This window comes from Lissotriton vulgaris, chromosome 2_1 (genome assembly GCF_964263255.1).
Source record: "Lissotriton vulgaris chromosome 2_1, aLisVul1.2, whole genome shotgun sequence".
NCBI classification, from domain to species: domain Eukaryota; kingdom Metazoa; phylum Chordata; class Amphibia; order Caudata; family Salamandridae; genus Lissotriton; species Lissotriton vulgaris.
This window is the reverse complement of record NC_141687.1, coordinates 1,982,234,272-1,982,251,756: the sequence shown is the minus strand read 5'-3', so window position 1 is coordinate 1,982,251,756 and position 17,485 is coordinate 1,982,234,272. Positions and strand designations below refer to the sequence as shown.

General features: G+C 44.3%; 1 protein-coding gene across 1 annotated transcript in view; it reads right to left on the bottom strand.

Moving 5' to 3' along the window:
- STRC (stereocilin) overlaps positions 1–17,485 on the bottom strand; it is a 446,062-nt gene that overhangs the window by 281,728 nt on the left and 146,849 nt on the right. The window contains exons 7-9 of the mRNA XM_086957009.1: positions 12,465–12,631; positions 11,963–12,149; positions 5,092–5,207 (exon numbers count right to left, since the gene is read on the bottom strand). Coding sequence (XP_086813135.1) covers positions 5,092–5,207; positions 11,963–12,149; positions 12,465–12,631 — 470 coding nt within the window. The remainder of the gene's footprint in view (positions 1–5,091; positions 5,208–11,962; positions 12,150–12,464; positions 12,632–17,485) is intronic.

Sequence of the window (17,485 nt, the reverse complement as noted above, 5' to 3'; positions counted from 1 at the left end):
TTGGTCAGAGGGCCTGGCCAGGAGCCAGAAATTATGTCCAATTCCTTGCAGGTAAGCAACCCGACGCCACGTATGCTTTTGACTGTTCACAACGTGGGATTGGGTTCCGGGCCTCTCCTGCAGCTTGGCCCTGCACTCAACCCCCTACAAGCAAGCTACCTCATGCAGCACATGTCCTTTGAAAATGCCCAGCATGTGGTTGGTCCTGCAGGTCCAGGCCACAATCAGGTAGACTTACTGACTTTGTCAAAGAGTCACAACACCAAAATATAAAAAGTGGGCCTATTGGCTTTATTGAATGGTGAGTATATCAATGCACATAAATACACTCTAACATCTTTGTCCAAAAATCACCAAAATGTTTAATCAAACATATATTTATGTAATTCACACAATAAAATATTTATTAAATATCGAAATGTTTGATGAAGTTTCAATGAAAAAATAATCAACATTTCAGTGTGTGAGTTTTTCTCTTAACTTACTTTTTATTATTGGATTAAAAAAAAAAACAACAACATGTCTGTGAGACTTTCTTTTAATATTTTCAGGCCATAAAATGCAACCATAAAACAACTATAAGAGGGCCTTGCTATTCAGATGAAGAGCATAGAGCTCCAGCTAAGAGTAAGTACAAAAAATATGGCAAGTTCTCCAGGAGTCTTGGATTTAATGACTTAAGAGACCTACAGAGACAGGGAAAACCTTCCATGATCTGGGATTGGATTACAAACCCAGATCCACCAAGATAGACCCAACCCTGCTCCTCTAACTCATGCCATAAAGCATCTACAACTTGTACCCAGACATGCACAGTCTTATAATCATTTATGTCATTTCAGATTTTGCAGTCACTCTATCAATGATTTCAAAGATCATGTCATGAGTGATGTAATATGTAAGGTAATTAGCAGTGCATGACAAGGGCTCGAGTTAGTGTTACTTTATGGCATGCGCTATATTTAAGAGAAATAGCTATAACTTGTGAGTTTTAGTGTTTTTTGTTTAGGATGTTACGTTGTTACTGAAATTCTCTCTTAACTATAACTTTACTTTCACCTATGTTTTTTCTGGGAATTTCTAGAGCTTGTTTTAACGTAAAGTGATATTTTATTACCATTATGAAGCCATCTTCAAGCAGTGCATTGCCTTCAACCGAGTACGGCGTAGACTTGATCACAGGGCCTGGCCTACAACCAGGCCCTGTGTCAGACCCCTTGCAGCAAGCCCACAACGCTCACAACCTTTAACCGTGCCTGGCGTTGGGTGGACGCAGGGCCTGTCCTGAAGCCAGGCCCTGCGCCAACACCCCTGCGAGTTCAACACCGTATATGCCTGCTACCTCATGCGGGCACACATCCTTCTGGCATGCGCAGCCTTTGGTTGGTCTTGCAGGGCCTGACCTCCCCAGGTAGACTTCTTGAGTTTGTCAGAGAATCACAACACCAAATTATAAAAAGTGGGTCTATTGACATTCTCAAGGGCTAAGCATAGCAATCCAATTATTTTTAAATCAAATGTGTATTTTATTAATTCACACAATGCAATGATTATTAACAGTGATTATAATAAAAATATTTAATGAAGCTTTAATCAAAAAATATCACCATGTATGTGAGACTTTCTTTCAGCATAGTTTTTATGATTGCATTTCGGGGCTAAAAAATGCCTCTGAGTCTTTTTTTTAGCATTTTTCATCCCACAGACTACAATCATAAAAACAAGTTCAAGAGGGCATTGCACTCCAGCTGAAGAGCATAGACCTTCAGCTAGGAGTGAGTTAAAAACAATATGGTAAGTTGTCTTAGGGTCATGGATTTAATGATCCAGGAGGCTTATTTTTGTTTCTTAACATGGCTTGGGGCTTCTGTGCTCCTTCAACCCCTAACAACATTAAAGAAATACGTGGTTGTTCCCCTGCCCTTTCTAGGGACATCTCCAAGTTAAAAGAAAACATGTAAATAGCCCTTGGAGGACATTACAGGGAGCTCCTTGATGGAGCAGTGAATAAAAACTCCAGCAGCTCACTTACTATTCACTTTACCACAAAAGAAAAATTGTTCTGGGTGTCTCGTGCCCACCCAGAACACCCACATTGTTATTATTAGTTGGGGACTGCGGGAGGAGCCCCAGAGCCCTGCAGACCACATGCGGCTCCCCAGCGGGCACAAAACATGTGTGCCGACAGGAGCTGGCATATTTTTTATTAAGTGGGTGCCCAGTTGCCCAGCCTAGGGACCCCACCCACGCCTCTATTTTTAGTTGGTGCTGTTGAGGGAGCCACCACAGCCTCAGCTGGCTTCCCTTGCTGTATTCGACCTTTTAAAACTTTTTTGTGGGTGCCTTGGAACCCACTCTGGTCACCGACACTGGAGTGACTGTTGGGAATCGCAGAGGAAACAAAAAGCCCCCAAGACCCCAGCCGGCTCTCCATCCAGTACCATACTGTGTAGTGGCAGGAGCTAGCACTTTCTCTTTATTCCTGCCCGCACAGCAGCAGCCTTTTATACTTCTCCTGCTGGGCAAGAGCAAAGTTGTGTGCCTTGCATTGAAGGGTGCGGGCAGGGTATTTCTGCAGATTTCGGGCAGGGCCTTCCCACACTTTCCCAGGCAGGGAACTACAATGGCCCAGGTGGTGGTCTCCCTGGGACACTGTGAACTATCGTGCCCCAGGGAATTGGGTCCCTGGGGACGAGACCAGCATGGGGAGAATGGCATGTGTCTCTAATTGCTTCTTCAAAAAAGCAATTTCTTTTAAAAAATGCAGCCCGTTTTCCTTGAAGGAAAAGGGTATGCATTTAAAAAATAAAAATAGAACGTTTTCTTATCATTTTTCTAGAGTAGGCAGTGGTCCGTTGGAGCACTGCCTGCTCTTAAAAAGTTTTTTCACCAACATTCATGAATGGGGTCTCTTGGGCACCCCTTTGCATTTACAAAGGGGTTTCCCACCAACTCAGAGTTGGTGGCAACTGCAAATGTTTTGTGACTGCATTTTGGTCACAAAACATTCACACATACTACTGCGATTCGGTTTTAGGAAGGGACACCCTAAACATGCTTCTTACTAATACCAAATTGCAAACCCTATTTGCAATTCGGTAACAGGTTACCGCTACCGATTCACAAATATATATTGGTACCTGTAAAAGAGCATTTGCTTCTTCACAAACTGCCCTATTCTGCTAATCGGGGTGTTTGTGACTGAAAATTCACTTAGTACATCTGGCTCATAGTCCCAAGCATCACGTAATGGCTGCTGTAACATTTTCTTTCAAGTTGCGGCCAGTCAATAAGAATGCTCACTCCCATGGGAGAACAAAGCGATACCAAAGTAATGATGGATGGAGCGTTGGAGAAAATCAAACACTCACCCCCAGTCAAATGATCTGGGTTTAATTCATCATCATTCTTTAGCTCACTCAACCACCCCAGTTCAGACATGGCCATATGCAAATCAGTCTGACCCTGTGCCTCATGGGAACAGTCCAGCCAGAACTGCCAAGCCATGCCTTCCCTGGACCGGAAACAAGCAACCTGGGACCGTTTTCTGGCTAATCAGCTGTCATCAGCCAGGCTAGCTTGAATCCAGTGGCAAAGTGAGCAAGAGGCCTACGGCTGGGCATGCCCTGCCAACTTAGGGCGAACAAAGCGATATCAAAGGGGATGATGGATGGAGCGTTGGAGCAAATTAAACACTCACCCCCAGTCAAATGATCTGGGTTCAATTCATCATAATTCTTTAGCTCACTCCTCCACCCCAGTTCAGACATGGCCATATGCAAATCAGTCTGACCCTGTGCCTCATGGGAACAGTCCAGCCCAAACTGCTAAGCCATGTCTTCCCTGGACCGGAAACAAGTATCATGGGACCGGTTTCTGGCTAATCAGCCGTCATCAGCCAGGCTAGCTTGAAACCAGTGGCAGAGTGAGCAAGGGACCCACTTCTGGGCATACCCTGCCAACTTGGGAGAGCAGTGGGCCAAGTGAAAAATGCCCCCTAAGCCAATCGGAACGCTCTATTATTTGAAGGTGAGCTTGCTGAACTTATGCCTCCAACCCACCCGTCCATTTATACAAATATTTTTGTACCTTAATTTCTCAAAAACTGCTGAACGGATTTACACCACACAAAAAGGGTACAGGTCACTGCGTATATAAAATTTGGACCAGATCATGTTCCTTCCAATCTGCTTCACTGTGTTGCATTCTTTGATTACCTGTGACCGTGTGGAAACAGAGAAAGCTAAGAGGCGAGAGAGAGAGCGAGTGTCTGTCTCTGTGTCTGCATGTGTGTGTGTTTCTGCTGCTTTCGTCTTTGGGTAGGTCATAACTAGTATAGTTGAATTATACGTTTTACAAAACATGATACCATGCTGGTTTAAACATCTAGCATCTCAAGGGGCTGTGAAATATTGTGCCCAATAGAGTCAGGCATACGTTTTGCAATCAGAAAAGACTTTGGTTTAAACTCCACCCGCTTCACCTGCTTCACCTGTCACTACTTGATGTACAGCTTTTTTATTAACAAAACATACACATTGCTTTGGGAAGATTTTGCTAAGGAATGCAAGAGGCATGGAACTATTAGCTATTATGCTCTTTGTTAAAGTACGTGCACAGCACCTTAGATGAAGACCCGAAGCAGGAAAAGGGGTAATCCTTGCCCTTAAATGACAGACTGTAAAAAGAAACTACAGACGAAGGCCCTGAAACGATGTTGAACAACCCCCTGATCTACACTCCGTGTGCTCTACCTTGCAGGATTAAACAGTATTTACCCAAGCAGAACAATAAAGCATGTTTACAGAGCCAGCTTGTGCATCTAAAAGAAGAGTTTGCCCTCTAGCTGTTGCACTTGTAGTTGTTAAATGGCATCTCAACATTCTGCGAAGTTAGGTTGTTACTATGAGCGCCCAGGCAAGTCAAGTACAGGCATGGTCAAGTTTGCCATGGCTATGGCAATTATCCCCTACTGCTAAGCCTGTCTGTGTAAGCAGCAGGCATGTGATGAAGATTCTGAAAAGAAGCAAGTCTTGTACTCTACCCTTCCATGCAGGGAGAAGAATGGTTTGCTTTTATCACCGTGCTCACCTGTTAACCTTCTCCTCACTGGTATCACTGCTCCTGTTCATGAGGCTTTCTGCTACATAGCGGCCCTGGACCAGGCCCAGTCCAGCGTCTTGCCACCCATCGGCCAGTGATCCGATCTGGTTAAGAAAACACAAATGATTCATAAATGGCAGCGCAAAATAATATCCGAGGTTTGTTCTGATGCAGAGGCGCTTGTTAAAATGAACACCAAGTTAGTTAATAATGCATGCATGCAAAGAAATGCCAGCCCTACTTCATGTAAACTCAAAGGAAAAGGTGTTCTGGACCCTTTGCAAAAGCAGATTAGGCTGTGCAGTAGACGAGCATCTATCAAATTTACTAGGAACTTTTCCATTTGACATACAATAGCTGTGACTGAATTGCGTCTGGCAGATATCCATCCAGCTCCCGTAAGCCTATGTAAAGAAATAGATTCAGCAAGAAAAGAAACTATGGTCATATTTCTTCCAACAATTGGAAGGATACATTCTTTGAAGCACTATATAATTGACCGAAAAAAGAAAGTGCCATTGACTCTTTTTTCTGGATGTGGACGAACAGTTGAGGTTTAGTTCAAAGGAGGTGGCATAGGGTTGAGATGAGGGTCAGGACGCACAGTTATCTCAGTTGCAGATAATATGTAAATGTCTAGACATGGTTATGAGCTTGCATAAACACAATACTTAATTTTTTTTGTCTTAAAATATAGAAATATAGGTACAGTAGAGATAGTGATTAACCCCTTCGCTGCGGCGGCAATTCCGCCGCAGCGCTAGGGGGAGAGGGAGGGCGAGTGGCGGCCGCATGCTCGCGACAGAGCCGCTCCGTCACGAGCCGCGGTTGAGCTGTGCTCGTGACGGAGCGGTTCCGTCATGGCCCCGCCCGCTCAATAGAACGCGCTGCGCAGGCGCGAAATCAGCGCCGCGCAGGCGCGGCGGCAGGGCTATGACGGAACCGCTCCGTCATGAGCACAGCTCAGCCGATGCTCATGACGGAGCGGCTCCGTCATGAGCATGGGAGGGGTTAAATAGTAAAATGCACATAAAGCAAATACATAATAAAACAGTAATGCATCACAGTTTAGTGACAAAACCTTTGGTGATAATCCCTAAAACCAATGTGTGATGACTAAATGCGTGACACCAGACACTTCTGAAAACAAGAAAACCGACCACAATACTAGTGCATCTATTGCAATGATGGAATGATTCAAGAAATATTTGCAAACAAACATCATTCCCAATCGCAAACAGATCACAAACACAGCACTGTAAAATGAACGACAACCCTTCTTCAAATCTCGGTTACTTTGGTACCGTTTTCATATCTTAACTCTGAAAATGCATTTGATTGCAAACACCACAAAGAAGCTGCAAGGCAGAGATTCACATTGGCAAATCCTCATTAATCTCCAAATGAAATGAGTATTTTCTCAGGATTAGGGAAAGTGAGTTACAATATATGGGTATATAAGCCTCTATCCCAATTAGGAATTAAGGGGTATCAGCCCACACGGATTCCTTAAATCTCCAGGTCAGGAGGTACTCACTCACTTGAATCAACATTGATGAAGAATGGGGAGCAGGCAGCAATATTGTGCATGCACAGTTGCACAAAATGCTCACCCTGAATCATGCAGTTCTCTCTCAATATAGCCAGCACACAAGCCAAGCAGGTGCTGGGCCTACACCCAAGCAGTAGAATTAATGAAGACCTAAATAATAAAAGGTGATGCATGGACCCACCAGGCAGTGCGATCAGTTAAGTGCAACCCCAATGACGGGTCCACCACTAGTGATTGTGAAGCGCATCCTTTGTTCACATATTCGGAAATCCTTACAGCAGAACATATGTACATAATGTTCATAAATGTTTCAAGCACACAATTAAAATAAACACAAAGGGGCCTCATTTAGCTTAAGCTGTTAAACTAAATTTACCTTGATCTACTTGTAGGTATAACCTTCAAGTGCAGCTGGTGCATCATAAAAAACAAGAATTGCTACTGCCATCCAGGCCTGTAATGTAGGTCCTATAAACCTATAAAGGATTGGCGCATTTAGACAACATACACTGTAGGATTAGTGTCCAGACTGATTCAAGACACCCCCACCGGGTATGTTAGCCTGTATACAAGTTAGCTCACAGTGCCACTAGAAACCTCTCTTACCAAGGAAAGAATAGTTCTTGACAACTATAGAACAACTCTGTCCCATTAGGGATCGTGGAAACAGTACGGCCCTTTTCGCTCAGTCACTCATGCTCACTTTGTCTCAGAGAGATACACAGAATAAATGGTGGGTACTTTTTTTAATAAGCATTTATTGAACCAGTGTCCTTCTAGAGTACACTAGGTGTGCTTAAACAACCAATAGACAGAAGCAGATATAAATGATCATAAGCACCACTAGAGTAAAGGTATGGTAGATTTCTACTAGAGTGCTAAAACAATGAATTCAGGCAAGGATAAAAATACATGACAGTAATAATGTGTACTCCTACGATACAACCATAACTAGATGTACCTAAGTGTAGCTAGCATGTATGTAGGTGTGGCGCCAAGAATCCCTCTAGGATAGAGTCAACCCCATTATCTGAAGTGTGAGACTGTGGGACACCGTCTTGGTCTCGAGATGGACACCCGCAAGGAATGTCAGACCACTGCGAGCTGGAGTGTCTGCGTGCAGGAACCTCAGCGTCTCTCGTCAGTGTGTCAGCATGGAAGTCCTTTTCTCCTCTCCTGCCTCAGCAAGTATATGGTGTTTATATACCCAATGTGGTACCCCAGTGGAAATACCTTGCTGTGTCATGTCGGACTAGGATGACGGAAGGAATGACCCTTATACATAGATATTATGCATGAGATGGTAGTCCTGAAGTGATTCCAAGAATCCTCATTCATAATGAAGGAGGCTAGTTTTCAGAGAAAACCCCATGTCATTTAGGCATTACCGTAACTAGGTAAAATGTGAGTACTGAAAACCGTTATGTAGTGTAATATCAGGGGAACTCTCAGTCCTCATCCAACTGGACGAAATTTGAAAAATAATACATGTATTTCTAAGATACGCAGATAATTTAATAAACAAAAATGCATAAACATTTTTTAAACTCTAGTATAAGCTGTAGAACTCTCTTAAAAAAAGTTTGTATATATTGTATATATGAATGCCTGAAAGCCATGCAGTTCAGAAAAAAGTGTCTATTGTTTAAAATTCTAAATGTTGGTTGTTTTGAAAAAAGCCACATTTTTCCCAGCACACGAAGAGCCAAATGTTTGTGTGTCCAAGCTGGAAGACGCAACATCACTGTTGCTTGCCAACGCAGATGATGATCTCTGCAACGCCTCACAGATCAGGTCAATTGACCACAGATGATCTTCTGCAGTGCCCACAGCCAATGCTGGGGAGGTCTATATGGTATCTATGAGCCTATATCGGGCACCTGTTTGAAACATAACAGCCTTTTGCAATGAGGATAGAAATAGGCCATCCAATTTATGCTGATTCCCCCCCCCCCTAATTTAGGAGGGCACAACATGTTAGACCTTCTAAACCCTGAGGGGATAAGGCTTACACAATCTCTTTGGAGAAAAGGAAAACTGACAGGTGTCTCTCACGCTTCTCTAAGGCACGTTAGGCTCAGCCAGATTCAGAATGTTATGAGTGAGGCAAACCTGCCAGAAAATCTCTTACCGCCAGGGGGATTTATACAAGCACGGACTTCACACCTATTCCCAGAAACAGCAGACATGCACAGTTGTTGGTATTTTACAATACTAGCCTGTTTATCATGTACTACCAGCATATACATCTCAGCAGTCATTATATAAAAATAAAATATATATTTGAGAAACCCAGAGCATTTTACATTAGATATCCCTAGTTCACTTAATAGAATAGCCTAATCCCTAGCTAATATCTATATTTATAGTACTATTGTCAGGTTCCAGTTTATTGTGTAATATCTGCACCTAATGTATGCCAAGCCATATAACTATTCCTGAATACCTCAGGAAGCTGTTAAGCCTACAAACCGGTCCCAGGATGCTTGTTTTCGGTCCAGGCAGAACCTGGCTTGGCAGTTCAGGCTGGACTGTTCCCATGAGGCACAGGGTCATGACTGATTTGCAAATGGCAAAAGAATGATGGATTTAACCCAGATCTCTTGAATGGGGGTGAATGTTTTTATTTGTTCTGCATTCGTCCATCAATTGTGTGTCTTTTGCTACAATCGGAGAATGGCACCTGGGCATGTCCCCCTCTGGCAATCAGCCTTCGTGTCTGTTCCTCCCTTTCTCCCTGTTCTCTTTATACCAGGCATCCCCCTCAAATAGCTCTTCAGCAACCTGTAGCTCTCCAGACACCTGTAAGTAACACTACTATATAAAGCCCAGCCCACTAAATAGGAAGCTTAAGCTTTTGCTTTGTTGAATTAATGTATCTTATACCAAAATTGCTTATTCAACACAAAAAGATGTTTATTTTCAAAACTCGTAAGCTGTTGTTTGGAGAAAAATGGATGAAATTCCAAAATATTTGTAATGCTGATTTTTGAGTGATGAATCATGGGGGAAGATGTATTACTAATACTATTACTTTTGTGCCAGGGCATTGAAGCGGTGGTGGTTATGTATTACCCTTGATCATGCATTCCAAATTGGCAAAGCTTTTGTTACATTTTTGCTGGCAACCCTGTCGGTTGCACTGAGGTGATGGCTACAGTAATCTTACATATGGCGGCCACTAATGTAATCTTGTCTGATGTGGTCACTACACAACACAAATACTATGAGCAGCTCGCAATGGATTTCATTGAACATAAATTGCTCTTATTACACAAAAGGTTGGAGACCAATGCTTTGTACTCTGCCCTTCAATATTTCTCTATGAAGATGAGAGGTAGAAGCTTTTGGTGCAGCCTCCCATATGTGCGAACAGTGCCTCTGTTAAACACATGCCCAAAAGGCAAGCAAGTGTAACTAATTTAGATTCATTCTCCCTTTCAAGCTCATCTGTGCAAACTCAGATGGCCTTGCAGTGCTAATCACTACATGCAGTCGTCCATGCATGGAAGAGTCATTTCAGCCATGTGTGTATTATTGTTATTATTATTAGCACAACTAATATTAACCCGAAGAAACAAAATATAGTGACCTCACAACCACCGTTTTTGTTAGCATTAGTATCTAGAACATTAGTTTCTCAGGACATACACCGGTTACATAAATACTCTAAAGAGTTAGGGTCTCTGTTGTTACAGGAATAGGGCCTGGCTTGCATCGGGCATGTCTGTATTACCAGGAAAGCCTTGACATACACAACAAGAGTGCAAGTGAATGATGTTAAGTGTTAACAGATTGTATACATATTTTGTACTACCTAGGAGTATCTTCTCTGGGCACAGAAGCCAGCTAAAATGGTCATTGTGTCTACACTCCTCATTCAGAGGAGCTTGAGTTTAAGTTGTATTCAATAAATTAAAATATAGTTGACATTTTGCTAGTTTAGAAATTGTATTAAGATGCTCTTATTTAAAAATAGTGACATAAATAAAACATTTTTTATAGGAATATTTTAATATGAGCCACAGCTTGAAGGTCTGAGAGAAATTTAAATAGTGATGCCCCAGAGCGCAGACTGCATGAATATAAGCCACAGGTGTTGCCAGAGTGCATCGGTTACAACCTCAGGATAGAGCTAACATGTGATAGCAATGATCCTGTCAGTTAAGAGAGAGTTGGAGAGAGTATAGCCCTTATGCAGGATGTTGTCCCATAGCTCAGATTGTATCCCTAGCCAGACTCAGCTTCAGACTGGAAAATGAGGTGCTGCTGCAAACAGTTCTCAGTGAAGGACTGCTGACTGATCAGGGTCCCAACGCCTGAAGGAAGCTGGAGACAGAGGCAATGCCCAGATTGTAGAATCTCTTCTCTTGCAGGTCCTTTGGAAGAGATCTTGTGTCTGGTTCAGTGCACCAAAGCAGGAAGATGATTGCAGTCTATAATCTTAGAATCCGCTGGAGTAATGCAAGCAGAAACCTTGAAACAGACATTCAAGGCCAAAAGACACCTAGCTAATCTAAGAGAAGGCCCACATCAGTGCTAGGGCAGTGGGTACAGCAAAAACCTTGATGCACCCAAGGGAGGTAGCTATTATGTCCAGACTGAGACTCTTCCAGTCCCAAATACTTCATAGGGTCTACTACGACCGAGCACACTTGCACAGAATCTGGAGAGCGGTGTCACCGGAATGTCTGCGATGCAGGAGTCAGAAGGGGGGTGGGGCTTCTTTCATGCCCTGTGGGCCTGCATGGCCATACAAACATATTGGCAAAAGATAGTGCATGAACTGAGTAAAGTCATAGATGCAACACTCTCCTTGGACCCCAAATATATCCTTCTGGGTATAACCCATGATGTAGACATCCCGCAGGTGAAGCTACTCTTCTCCAACTTGGGAATAGTGGTGGCATATGGGGGTGTGGTCAAACCCTGGGGAGCAGCTAAAGTACCATCTCTGGCACAATGGAGGACGGGGATGGGCTGATACATAATAGCCGAAAAAGTCACGTATAAAAATGTCATAAACTCTGGTCCGGGTGGATTAAATTCCATAACTTGGAGGTATTGAAAGACGGATCTGGGACTCTGCAGGCCTAAACCCAATGCTATACTCAACTTCATTGACCACAACTGTATAATGCCTAGCGTTTAACTAAATATTCAGAACGCAATACAAATGAGAGGTGTAGAGATCACTGCTGTATCTGTGCCCACCTGCATTGTTTGTTTATCGCGGGTACGTGTTTGTTACCTTTTGCACTACTTGCTCAAAAACCAAATAAAAATACTTTAAAAAAACACGCAAACCTGCTGAGGTGAAAGCTGCATGAAGTGGCAGAGAGGAAGATGAGGCAGCAAAGGTTGGATGGAGCGCAGGAAGTAGTTTGGCCAGGAAGCGACGTCCCCGAACGTGTTCGCCACCAGGAGGCGCTTCACAAACGCCCTCTTCTGCATGAACTTCATCTCTGGGCTATGACTCCTGATGGCAGCCAAACTAGGACGGAGAACAACGGAGCCATATTCAGTTCCACACAAAATACAGTGTGCGTGCGTGTGTGCGTGTGCGCGCGCTGAGGACTCTGAGGCAGGTCTGGGGTAGGTGTGTTACTCAAAGACGTCGTCCCCTTTTCCACGAATGAATTGGAAGCGATGTTTTTTTTATTATTTATTTACCTGAATGCATTGTACAGAGTCTTTCATGCCCTATAGTTCTATTACTAACTTTGCCCGTTTTTTTGCCATACAAGCAGGGGGTCATTGAGGTCAAGAGAAATGAAAAGCGAACAATATGGTCACGCATATTACTTACACGCTCTCGTTGGCCAGGAGTGCAGTAGGTAAGCTGAGAATGTCAGAGATGGACATGAATGGAATAAACTGAGACAGGTCAACAAACAGCTGTGGTGTCAGGTGGGGGAACTTCTGAATGAGTAACGAGGTCAAGCTCTCCAGGCCGCGCTCATCGGACGGAGTAACCTACAGAGGGAAACCGGATACGGTTATGCCAGTAACAACTTGCTATACAGTACAGCCAGATATACCTGTCTTGACCCCAAAGCACACCCGGTGAGACATTGTTAAGCTACACCAAACGCTAAATGCATAATTATTCTTTAGTACAAACATTATTCAGAGCCATTTTGGCACAGAATGCAATTGCCCAGGGACCCCACTTACCGGGGGAGTGGAGGAGGGCATGGTAAAGTAACCACATTTTCAAGCTTTTAACAGAACCGTCATTGACTAGTCTTGGGTCAGGTGGCTTAGTCAGTCTAGTGAGGCTCCGGGGACTCAAAATGAGCCGCCTGCAGGGATGAGTGTTTAACATCACGGCCACAGATTCAAATCCCGCAGAGCTGATTAAGCATTTCACCCTTCTGAGGTCGATGAATGAATGCCATTGCATTGAGTAATTATAAGCATCTGATTTTTCAGAGCCAAGACATACATCTGAATGAATGTGTGTTTTAGAAACACACGTTATGTTTGGAATAGGCTTCTACAATGTGTGTGTTTACAATATACGTTACTGGGCCTCATTACGATGGCTGTGGGACAGCCACCGCCAGGTCGTCGGTGGCGGTCCCACCACCATCGGACCATGCAACACCACCCGCCGCATTAGGATGGTGGGCGGCGGGTGGAGAGAACGTCCGACACTAATCTGACGGGCTCAAGGAGCCAGTCGGACGGACTGTAATCCCTACAACAGTGGCGGTTCCTACTCAAGCACTGCCGTAGGGATTACAATGTCAGTTTCCGCCAGTTAACCTGCCATGAAAAGGTAGGCAGAAAGTGACCTGGGGGCCCTTAGCGAGCCCCCTTTTTCCCCTGGACCTCCACCATTGGCCTTGGGGACACCTATGGTGCCCCTCTAAACATCTCTGCACCGTGTGGCAGGCTCGGTTTGGTGTCTGCCAGATGGTGTACGGATGTTTGGAATGTGTTTTTTTGTATTGCGGCGTGGGCTGCAGCCCGCAGCACATGCAGCAATACAAAAGATACACATTGCGACCACCTTGAATGCCGTCACATCATAATACCGATGGCGGGACCGCCGCCTGCTGGTTAGGCGGTCCCGTTCCCGACCATCATAATGAGGCCCTATATGCCAAGTTTTCAGTTTTTTTCAGTTTCAAGGGTATTTCATGTGTCTCCGTCTGCCATCTTACAGTCTCTCTTGTCACATATATCACAACCTAAGGCTGTAGCCAGCCCAATGCAGAGCAGACAGGGAGCTAAAAAATCAGAGCCGTCACTCCAGAAACGATTGGTGACTAGCCACAACGACCGTGGCTGCCTGTCCACAGGGCCGGCTTTAGGGCAGTGAGACTGGTGTGATCGCTGATCTGTTGAGGGGGTGCTGACCTCAGGTGGGGGTGCTGCGTTTAGCAATAACTTATGATTGGAGAGATGAGGGGCACTTTTGCATGGTGGTAGTGAGAGAATTTGAGGAGGCAGTCATGGGGTGTGGAGTTGCCAAAAATGATTGGCGCACCGGGCGCCACCAGCGATAAAGCCGGCCCTGCCTGTCCACAACTTGACAAAGCCAAGCACCACTCATTTCTGCTGGCACTCGAACAATCCCTTTTCTTGGAAGTAGCTTTGCTAGTTTGATCTCTCTGCCAGGATTTGTGATATGGGCAGGCACAGAGAATGAACCTTTTCAATGTGCCCTGTAAAAAACACTTATTTATACTAGCCAAGACCAATGCCCACTCTTATCCTGTTAGTCCCTCTCTTGCTTGGTCCACTCATTTCGTACTTTTCCTCATTTGGTGCAGCACCTCAAAGATGGCACCTGCCTCGTCACCTTTATTGAATGTGATTTCTGTTTCAGTTCCTGATGATTACCTTGCTTCCGCTCATTGAACTTCTGCTTATGCATCAGCAGAGATGCACTCTTGCATCACTTCTGCCCAGATGAAGGTCCACAAAGTAACCATCTACTGCATCTCTTGCTGTTCCAAATCTGAAAAGAATCTGTTTGCATAAAGTGAATCACTATGCCTCTCTTCTACTCAATGGTCTCCTCACCAAGCATGCAACCAATGTAAGCACTCCTTTGGCAAAGTAACGCTATGAAATCATCCACCCACTTTTTGCCATAATTCTTACCATAGCTCCCACTTCTTGTAATACCGTAATAGTGCTAACCCCAAAAACCAAGACAGAACAAGGAACAAACAATTCCACAACATCTTCACATTAGCTTACTCCATCAGCTCCCCACCTCCCCTTTTCAAGAGGTAGAATGGACCAGTGTTCAAGCATTCCTCCATGTATACAATTATAATAGTATCCTTCCACGCATACACAATTGGCTCTGTGACCATTCCAATCTTATGCGGGTCACATGTATTTAAACAACATTCATTTTGAAGACATGTTTGATACCATCTCTTGATTCAGAGAAATACATAACAGCAATAGAAAGGAAGAGATGAGCTCCTGCTTGGGCCTGTTCTTCCAGCTTTACCCTAACCTCTCTTGGTATCACAAGAACAACCACACACAAAATAAAGTAGGTTGGCTTTTGTATAGTGCATGCGCACAAAGGTGCATAACATCCATGCACACATTGACATAGGATAGATACACATTAAAATGAGTAGTAGTTGGGTTATTTCAACATCATTGTATGGTGACCCTTATACTCCAATTTGTTCGAACTCTAAGTTACGACGCAGGTACCTTCACTACAACAACTACTTACCATACTGACATATGTGGTCACTACATACAGATATATGTTGTCACCCTGTGTTCTCCATATGGTTGAGTGTGAGAGGTCCCTCAATGTTTGTGTGTGTGTGTGTTAGTGTCTATCTGTGTCTGATGTGATCTAATGTCAATCACTGCAGGAAAAAATCTGATGTACCATTTTTTATGATAAACAATTTTTATTGCGTTTTGCATTGTCAAAAGATAAACATCACCATAACACGCACCAACACCCACCAACCCACTGTCGAACATTAATTTGCATGTCATGTATTACAAGCTGAGATAGTAGAATTCACACCACTCCCCGCAAATCCGATCATGTCTCTGGGGACATCCCCTCACTTTATAGGTGGGTTTTTCAAGTTTCGCCAAACAGTCCATTCTTCTCTGCCACTCCACTAGTGTAGGTGTGTCAGCCTCCCTCCAACTCTGGGTTATGCCTCTTTTGGCACTCAGAGTAGGCATACCTTTAAAAAACATGTTTCCCCTGGTGATCACCAGGTCATCAGTAATCTCCAAAAGGGCACACACAGGTGTCAACTCGATTGGGCATTCCAGAATCTGAGTCAGGGAGTGGGCAATCTGCGACCAGTAGTTTGCAGCGGGAGGACACAACCAGGTCCTATGTGAGAAGCCCATGTCGGTGCAAAGGCACTATAAGTAGGTTAGCGGAGGAGGTTTATGGGCCTGCCACATCCTCGGAGGTGTAAGATAGGTAGAGTGAGGGTAATTCAGTTGAATCAGCTGTAGTCGAGAAGGCATGGAAAGTTGGTGAGTGGCAATACATGCCAACCTCTAATCCAGAGCATCAAGGGGTCCCACCCATTCCTCCCATTTCCCCTTTTGCAAGGCGCTGTGGGTGTTGGGGGCACTGTGAATGAGTGTGTGATAAATGTGTGCCCAAATAATAAATATTTGTAGAACTTGGTCTTGGAGAGGTCGTAGTGGGCCTTACAGGTCTTGAAAAGGAGCAGATGTGGTCCCCCACTGCACAATACCTATATTGTCCCTGGTTCAAAAGTCTTGGAGCCGCACAACTTTGCGGAGGTATTTCCCTCTCCACAATGGGGTGTGTTGCGTCAGCTTGCCCTGCCAGCTCATGAATTGCAGTGCTGCATGCAAAGTCATGAAGATTACTCTGGTGAGTTTTGGGAGTCATTGTGGAATGAGGTCTCCATATAAAAACACCATTACTCAGTCGAGACCCAGAAGAGAGATCGTCCCTCCCCCGTCACCCATTCATTGAATACCAGAAGTTGCCTTGCTCAGTAGCACATCTGAAAGTCTGCCATTCCCATCCTACCCTCGTAGACCAATGCCCAACATTCAGTCCATTCTGTATGGGGTGGTCGGTTTGCCCCCAGGAAATTTTGTATTGATGATGTAAGGTACTTGAACCAGCTATTGGAGATCCACTGCAGGAAGTTTTGAGAGCATAGTGTATTGAGGTAAGACCATCGTTTTAAAGAGAGCTAAACTGCCCAGTAAATTAGGCTGCAGAGTTGCCCACAAGTAGGAGTTCTGATTTAATAAGTGTTATGAGGGTGGGTCATATTAATGTTTCTTGTCAGTTCAGGCGTTCAGGAGATATGCACCCCCAGGTACTTAAAGCTAAGCTGTTTTACTGATATTGATGAGTGATTGCATTGCCCCCACAAATTGGGACTAGTATGGTCTTGCCAGTGTTCACTCAGAGTCCAGAGGCCTTCTCATGAAGCTTTAGGATTCTGAGACACCGTGGACCTGTAAGCTAAGGGTTCGCCAGGTAAAGAAGTACATTGTCTGCATATATTTCGATTCTCTTTTCTGTAGAGCATTCGATTTCCATCCCTGCATTTGGGCGTTGCATCATACTATCAAAGGGACCACCCTTTCTAGTGCCTCATTCAATGGGGAAGGGGTCGGAAGGTACGCCATTAGATATACCTGGGCACGTGGACGTGAGTTGAGCAGGTCGATGTATCCATGTACATGGGGGCCAAAGCCCATCTTCAACAGTACTGTGCTTAAAAAGCCCTAATCCACTGAATCAAAGGCCTTCTCAAAGTCAATGAGAAGGAGAGCCCCTGGTTGGGTCAGCTCATGGGCACATGATAACACTAT